An 8,961-nucleotide genomic window follows, 5' to 3' on the forward strand; every position below is an offset into this window, starting at 1 on the left:
TTCAATGTAATGAGGCTTAGAATTTTTTAATTTGAGATCCACCAAACAGTTTTGGTCAGTTTGCCCCCTCTAGATGGCTGCACCATATTGCATGGGAGTTTAAGATGAGGTCGACCAAGTAGTTGTTAGGTCAACTTTTTCATTTTAGTTTCTAAGAATAGACAGTTTAGATATTAGCAAAGAGAAATTAGCAGCTTTTATAGCTACACTCAATATGAATTAATTGAACCTAGAGTTGCTAAAAGCCAAGAAAATTGACAATGTATTATTTATCCAAATAAGGACCTATTACTAAGCTCTTTTTCAAGAGAATAAAAAAAGAGAGGATAGACAGAATATTATAAGGTTGATAGTTTTAGTATAATGAAATTGTTAAATAAATAGAAAAAGAGTTGAAATAAAAAAAAAACCGAAGAGTATTTACAAGTTGCGCATGCTTTGGCTGTGTTATCAAGTACTATTTTGGATTTATAAAACTCATAAAATAGAAAACAACATTACAGCGAAACCTGAATTTTACGATACTAGATTTTTATTACGATAACCTCGTCAGTAGTAACATAACCTTAGGATAAGCTGAAAAATTATGCAGATTTTCAAAATAAGCCGATCAGGAATGTGTGGAATGTGACAACCTGTCAAAAAAAACTGTCAAAAGGAACAATGACACAGATAAGCTGAAAAATTATGCAGATTTTCAAAATAAGCCGATCAGGAATGTGTGAAATGTGACAACCTGTCAAAAAAAACTGTCAAAAGGAACAATGACACAGATAAGCTGAAAAATTATGCAGATGTTCAAAATAAGCCGATCAGGAATGTACCTACCTGTCAACAGACCTGTCAAAAAGGAGGTAATCTTGGACCAGTGTGTTGCGCCGGCACAGTAGGTCCTTCATTCGTTTTTTTGGTTTTACATGATGGCGACTAGCGGTGATGTCTCGGGGTACGAACGGGATGGGGATCTGGAGCGTATCTACAATCTGGCGGACGGTGTGAGGGTTTGGACTGAGGTCCTATAGGATCCGAAGCGTTTTTTAGTGCTGGCACTGGACTCAGACATTGAGATTCGCCACGTAATGTTTCAAGAGAGTCGAGAGGCGCTACTCGTGGAGTATGTGGACCATCGTTACGGTGGGGAAAACGCGCATTCGCCGAATCAAGTGGGAGAGCGTGGGTACCCGTGCTTGACGGGTATGGAGAGTGACGAGGAGGGCAAGGGGACGCCTTTGCTTTCTGAGGCGATGAAGGAGGAGGACGATGGAGTGTTTCTTGAAAAGCTTCATGAGAACTTACCTCCATTGAAGGAGGTGGTGGTGGCGTTTTTGAAAGGGGTTGTTCGTGGGGTGTCAGGGGTGGATTAAAAGCGGTGGAATCCCAAACTGACCTTCATGCCCATGTCTCGCCAAAACCTGAAGTACTCTCCCGACCAAAAAAAGACGCTGGTATCCCACTAAATATTATAATCCTCGGCATGGACGGAAACTCAAACGCAAACGTTCAGCGACTTCTTCCGGACACATACAAATTCCTGCAGGACGAGCTCAAGGCTTCTATATGTAAAGGGTTTTCCCTGCTTGGAGAGGCGACAACGCCTCAACTTACTGGACTTTTAACCGGGAAAACTGTGGAGGAAAACTGCGCGAAGCATGAGGCGAGGAAGGGCGTTACATTTGATGGGACTGTGGATCCTTGGCCATTTGTATTTAAGGATTTGAAGCAGCATGGTTACGTCACAATGTTCATTGGTAAGTAACGGTTTGTATGCAAACGCGCTAATGCGAACCAGAAACGTTAGAATGGACTTCCCATGGATTCTAGGGTATAAACCGGATATGCTGAGGAGATGTTTGTCAATGCCGATGGCTATTCTCTTAAGAAGGGGGAGTGGGGCTGGAGATTGCGCGCCTCTCTTCGCCCTCCCTATCTTGTAGCGTGTAGCATGCGTAACCTTATTTGGTGTATGATGTATGACGTCGTGTAGCATGCGTAACCTTATTAGGTGTATAATGTATGACGTCGTTTAACATGCGTAACCTTATTTTGTGTATGATGTATGACGTCGTGTAACATGCGTAACCTTATTTTGTGTATGATGTATGACGACGTGTAGCATGCGTAACCTCATTTGGTGTACGATGTATGACGTCGTGTAGCATGCGTAATCTCATTTGGTGTATGATGTATGAAGTCGTATAGCATACGTAACCTTATTTGGTGTATGATGTATGACGACGTGTAGCATGCGTAATCTTATTTGGTGTATGATGTATAACGTATGACGTCGTGTAGCATGCGTAACCTTATTTGGTATACGATGTATGACGCCGTGCAGCATGCGTAGCCTTATTTTGTGTACGATGAATGACGTCGTGTAGCATGTGTAACCTTATTTGGTGTACGATGAATGACGTCGTGTAGCATGCGTCACCTTATTTGGTGTATGATGTTAGCCTGATGTTACTCTTTATGACCGGATACCGGATGCACGCAGGCTAGTATGATGTATGATGTCGTGTATCGTGTAACCTTACTTGGTGTATGGATAAATGACATGTTGTTTCCTTATTTGGTGTGCGATGTACGACGTATAGTGGCGTATAATTTTATACTCAAGCGCGCAGACAACAGAACCAACCTAGGCTACATCAAAGGCCCCAGTCACTTATAGATTTAGAGTTTTCATTTTGTAATTCATGGTAAATTCGGCGTAATATTTCCTTGCACACAACATGGTGTATTTGATATGGGACTATGCGTGTCATTACGTCACTGCGTCCATTGCGTATGTTTTACTTCACTGACATTTTCTTGTTGTGATAAGTGACACCACATTCCAACTATTACAGGGGCGTTCAACCTTCGCCTGAACGGCTTCACGAATCAGCCAACCGACCACTACGGGCATTACTTCTGGTGGGCGGCGCCCATGGACGCGGAACTCGGCGTCCACTCGAACTGCATTAATGCGCAGGCGCAGCACGTGATTCAGCTCAAGTACCTTCGCAGCCTTATCACGGCATACCCAAACACGCCCAAATTTTGATTCACATTCTTGGGAAGCCTTTGTCATCAGCATCTTAATATGGTCAGCAGTGGTGCACGGGATATTCACCAGTTTTTGAAGTCTTTGCATTCGGATGGATTATTAAACGATACTCTGCTAATTGTGATGGGGGACCACGGGGCGAGGTTTGATTCGATTCGCGCCACGCTGCAAGGGAAGCAAGAAGAGCGCCTGCCATTCTTATCCATGGCGTTTCCTGATTGGTTCCGCGTAAAGTATCCAAAGTTCAGCTCAAATTTGGCGGAGAACACTCAACGGATTATTTCGCCTCTCGATGTACATGCCACATTCATGCATATACTCAAGTATCCACACAATCCATCGAAATCCGATCTTACGAGAGGTACAAGCCTTTTCGAGCACATCCCTGAAAGCCGTGAATGCATTCACGCCGGGATCCCTGATCATTTTTGTCCGTGCGTGATCTGGAAACCAGTTCCTACTGCGCATCCTCATGTTCAACTTGGCGCGCATCTGACCCTGCACCAAATTAACAAACTGCTGACCCAAAGAAACGAGGTCAAGTCACTCTGTCACGGACTTGAACTTGACCAGATTTTAAATGCTGTGCAGGAATTGCCGAATAAGAAAATGGTACTATTTAATGGAATTAAGGACGGCGCTGGTTTGGGGGCTGGTACTCCAATGTTTATAGACGATTCAGAGGAGCAACAATCTAAGTGTAACTATCAGATTCAGCTCCGTGTTCGGCCTAGTATGGCCCTTTTTGAGTCGAGTGTCCGGTTAGAGAATAGACGCCTGACTCTAGACTCGGACATCAGCAGAGTGAATAGATACGGAACGCAGTCGGATTGTGTCAAACAATCGCATCCGTTTTTACGAAAATTCTGCTTATGCAGGCATTGATAGTATGTTTTAGGGCTATATAGAATTAAAAGAATGTATTAAGACTTTTAGAAAAATAATATTTTTATAAAAAAAAACTAGAATTTTCAAACAGGAATTGAATATTTATGGAAATCTCAAAACCCAAATTTAATATCCCATGTTATTTGTGGGATTCCGTTATCTAAATTTGCTTCCAAATTAAAAATCCATTTTTTTCTACCGCTCCAGACTGAATAAGAAAAAATGGGGCACCTTTTAAAGCAACCGAAATGATCCCTAAAAGCCTTTAACTGATCCCAGGTCTAAGACCATTCCCTCGTCACTATGGAGACAAATGATGGGTCTAAGACCATTTTCTCTTCACACTTCAGAGAGATTATAGGTCTGATACCATACCCTTGTCACTATAGAGAAAAGTTATAGGTCTACGACCATTCCCTCGTCACTATACAAACAGGTTATACGTCTGAGACCATTCCCTCGTCACTATACAAACAAGTTATAGGTCTAAGACCATTCCCTCATCACTATGGAGACAAACTCCTCCTCACTGCAGGTAAATCATAGGTCTAAGACCATTACCTCGTCGCTACAAGCAAATAATAGATCTAAGACCATTCCCTCTTCACTGCAGGCAAATTGTAGGTCTAAGATAATCCACTCTCGACACCACCGGCAAATTTGTGGCCATGACCACACCCTCGTCACCGAAGATCTAAGACTATTTCCTTTACACCACAGGGAGATTATATGTCAAGACAATTTCCTCGTCACACTACAGGGAGATTATAGGTCAAGACCATTCCCTCGTTACTCTACAGGGAGATTATAGGTCAAGACCATTTCCTCGTCACTCTACAGGGAGATTATAGGTCAAGACCATTTCCTCGTCACTCTACCGAGAGATTAAAGGTCAAGACCATTTCCTCGTCACTCTACAGGGAGATTATATGTCAAGACCATTTCCTCGTCACTCTACAGGGAGATTATATGTCAAGACCATTTCCTCGTCACTCTACAGGGAGATTATATGTCAAGACCATTTCCTCGTCACTCTACAGGGAGATTATAGGTCAAGACCATTTCCTTGTCACACTACAGGGAGATTATAGGTCAAGACCATTTCCTCGTTACTCTACAGGGAGATTATATGTCAAGCCCATTTCCTCGTCACTCTACAGGGAGATTATAGGTCAAGACCATTTCCTTGTCACACTACAGGGAGATTATAGGTCAAGACCATTTCCTCGTCACTCTACAGAGAGATTATAGGTCAAGACCATTTCCGCGTCACTCTACAGGGAGATTATAGGTCAAGACCATTTCCTCGTCACTCTACCGAGAGATTATAGGTCAAGACCATTTCCTTGTCACCTTACAGGGAGATTATATGTCAAGACCATTTCCTCGTCACTCTACAGGGAGATTATAGGTCAAGACCATTTCCTTGTCACTCTACAGGGAGATTATAGGTCAAGACCATTTCCTCGTCACTCTACAGAGAGATTATAGGTCAAGACCATTCCCTCGTCACTCTACAGGGAGATTATAGGTCAAGACCATTTCCTTGTCACCTTACAGGGAGATTATATGTCAAAACCATTTCCTCGTCACTCTACATGGAGATTATAGGTCAAGACCATTTCCTCGTCACTCTACAGGGAGATTATAGGTCAAGACCATTTCCTCGTCACTCTACAGGGAGATTATAGGTCAAGACCATTCCCTCGTCACTCTACAGGGAGATTATAGGTCAAGACCATTTCCTTGTCACTCTACAGGGAGATTATAGGTCAAGAAAATTTCCTCGTCACTCTACAGGGAGATTATATGTCAAGACCATTCCCTCGTTACTCTACAGGGAGATTATAGGTCAAGACCATTTCCTCGTCACTCTACAGGGAGATTATAGGTCAAGACCATTTCCTCGTCACTCTACAGGGAGATTATAGGTCAAGACCATTCCCTCGTCACTCTACAGGGAGATTATAGGTCAAGACCATTTCCTTGTCACCTTACAGGGAGATTATATGTCAAGACCATTTCCTCGTCACTCTACATGGAGATTATAGGTCAAGACCATTTCTTCGTCACCCCACAGGGAGATTATATGTCAAGACTTCCTCGTCACACTACAGGGAGAATATAGGCCAAGACCATTTCCTCGTAACTCTACAAGGAGATTATAGGTCAAGACCATTTCCTTGTCACACTACAGGGAGATTATAGGTCAAGACCATTTCCTCGTCACTCTACAGGGGGATTATAGGTCAAGACCATTTCCTCGTCACTCTACAGGGAGATTATAGGTCTAGACCATTTCCTCGTCACTCTACAGGGAGATTATAGGTCAAGACCATTTCCTTGTCACTCTACAGGGAGATTATAGGTCAAGACCATTTCCTCGTCACTCTACAGGGAGATTATAGGTCAAGACCATTCCCTCGTCACTCTACCGAGAGATTATAGGTCAAGACCATTTCCTTGTCACTCTACAGGGAGATTATAGGTCAAGACCATTTCCTTGTCACTCTACATGGAGATTATAGGTCAAGACCATTTCCTCGTCACTCTACAGGGAGAATATAGGTCAAGACCATTTCCTTGTCACCTTACAGGGAGATTATATGTCAAGACCATTTCCTCGTCACTCTACAGGGAGATTATAGGTCAAGACCATTTCCTTGTCACCTTACAGGGAGATTATATGTCAAGACCATTTCCTCGTCACTCTACAGGGAGATTATAGGTCAAGACCATTTCCTTGTCACTCTACAAGGAGATTATAGGTCAAAACCATTTCCTCGTCACTCTACAGGGAGATTATAGGTCAAGACCATTCCCTCGTCACTCTACAGGGAGATTAAATGTCAAGACCATTTCCTCGTCACTCTACAGGGAGATTATAGGTCTAGACCATTTCCTCGTCACTCTACAGGGAGATTATAGGTCAAGACCATTCCCTCGTCACTCCACAGGGAGATTATAGGTCAAGACCATTTCTTCGTCACCCCACAGGGAGATTATATGTCAAGACTTCCTCGTCACACTACAGGGAGAATATAGGCCAAGACCATTTCCTCGTAACTCTACAAGGAGATTATAGGTCAAGACCATTTCCTTGTCACACTACAGGGAGATTATAGGTCAAGACCATTTCCTCGTCACTCTACAGGGGGATTATAGGTCAAGACCATTTCCTCGTCACTCTACAGGGAGATTATAGGTCAAGACCATTTCCTCGTCACTCTACAGGGAGATTATAGGTCAAGACCATTCCCTCGTCACTCTACAGGGAGATTATATGTCAAGACCATTTCCTCGTCACTCTACAGGGAGATTATAGGTCTAGACCATTTCCTCGTCACTCTACAGGGAGATTATAGGTCAAGACCATTCCCTCGTCACTCCACAGGGAGATTATAGGTCAAGACCATTTCTTCGTCACCCCACAGGGAGATTATAGGTCAAGACCATTCCCTCGTCACTCTACCGAGAGATTATAGGTCAAGACCATTTCCTTGTCACTCTACAGGGAGATTATAGGTCAAGACCATTTCCTTGTCACTCTACATGGAGATTATAGGTCAAGACCATTTCCTCGTCACTCTACAGGGAGAATATAGGTCAAGACCATTTCCTTGTCACCTTACAGGGAGATTATATGTCAAGACCATTTCCTCGTCACTCTACAGGGAGATTATAGGTCAAGACCATTTCCTTGTCACCTTACAGGGAGATTATATGTCAAGACCATTTCCTCGTCACTCTACAGGGAGATTATAGGTCAAGACCATTTCCTTGTCACTCTACAAGGAGATTATAGGTCAAAACCATTTCCTCGTCACTCTACAGGGAGATTATAGGTCAAGACCATTCCCTCGTCACTCTACAGGGAGATTAAATGTCAAGACCATTTCCTCGTCACTCTACAGGGAGATTATAGGTCTAGACCATTTCCTCGTCACTCTACAGGGAGATTATAGGTCAAGACTGTTTCAAGATGTGGGTTTACAGTAGATAATCTCACGAGAAGATCAGAGAAAGACAACAACACGAGTGTTTAGCTCTGTAGCCAAGATGGAGGGCTACATCCGGGACTTTATTGTTCTTAACACAGGGAACCCAGATATTGTAACATCCTTTCTCTTTTGAGGAAGTGAAACAGATACTTATAACATAACTAACAATTGTCCTTGCGTATAGCAACGTGCTGATAAACATTGTTCTCAGTCCTAGACAAAATGTAAACAATAAGAATAAAAGATACAATCAACTATTTAACATCAGATTAGTCTCTTGTTTTAACTCGTGACATAATCCCTAAGGTAGCTTGGTTGCGTAGTTGTCCGTGAGGATCTCCGTATGGGTATTATAGGTGGTGTCTGTTCCTCAGCAACCGCATTAGGTGTTTCCACTTGCGCTGGTGTTTCTGGTGATTGGGTGGTAGTACTAGATTCCATTTCAGCAGGTGGTAGTACTACTTCTGGTTTCCTTGACGACAATTCAGGTTGAGTTTCCGAAGTTTTCCTTAGATCGATTCGGTTTCTTCTATACTTCCCAGAAGGCGTTTCGATGTCATACGACCTTTCATCGAGTCTCCTAACAACCACACCCTTTTCCCATTTTTTGTTGCCTTTTCTAAAAGGTTTCAGTCTGATAGTATCCCCCTCTTGCAAAATTCCAAGATCCTTAGCATTCTTGTTATAGTTCTTACACTGTCGTTGTTGTTCCAACTTGAGCCGACACCGGTCCTCCTTCAGAAAATCCATTCCCCTAGGTTGGAGTTGTACATCAGTCATGGGTAATATAGATTTAGTTCGACGATTGAGAAGGCGTTGGGCTGGGCTGCTTCCTGCTCCTTGGGTTGGTGTGTTTCTTATCTCAAGGAGTGCTAGTTGGGGGTCTGTTTTGTCTTGAGCACATTTTGAGAGCATAGCCTTTGCTGCTTTTACCCCAGACTCAACTTTTCCATTTGCATTTGGATGCCCAGGTGAAGATAGATTATGCTCAAAGTCCCATTCATAAGCAAAGTCCTCAAACTC

At 43.0% G+C, this 8,961-nt stretch overlaps 1 protein-coding gene across 1 annotated transcript; it reads left to right on the plus strand.

The window, feature by feature from the left end:
• The first annotated feature begins 891 nt into the window (after window positions 1–891).
• Window positions 892–4,137, plus strand: LOC5511836. Its single transcript, XM_048729805.1, is given in 2 exon segments — window positions 892–1,748; window positions 2,850–4,137. Coding segments are annotated over 2 exon segments (1,359 nt in total). The 5' UTR covers window positions 892–1,474; the 3' UTR covers window positions 3,935–4,137.
• The last annotated feature ends 4,824 nt before the right edge of the window (window positions 4,138–8,961 follow it).

Source organism: Nematostella vectensis, chromosome 7 (assembly GCF_932526225.1).
Source record: "Nematostella vectensis chromosome 7, jaNemVect1.1, whole genome shotgun sequence".
In the NCBI taxonomy this organism is placed as follows: domain Eukaryota; kingdom Metazoa; phylum Cnidaria; class Anthozoa; order Actiniaria; family Edwardsiidae; genus Nematostella; species Nematostella vectensis.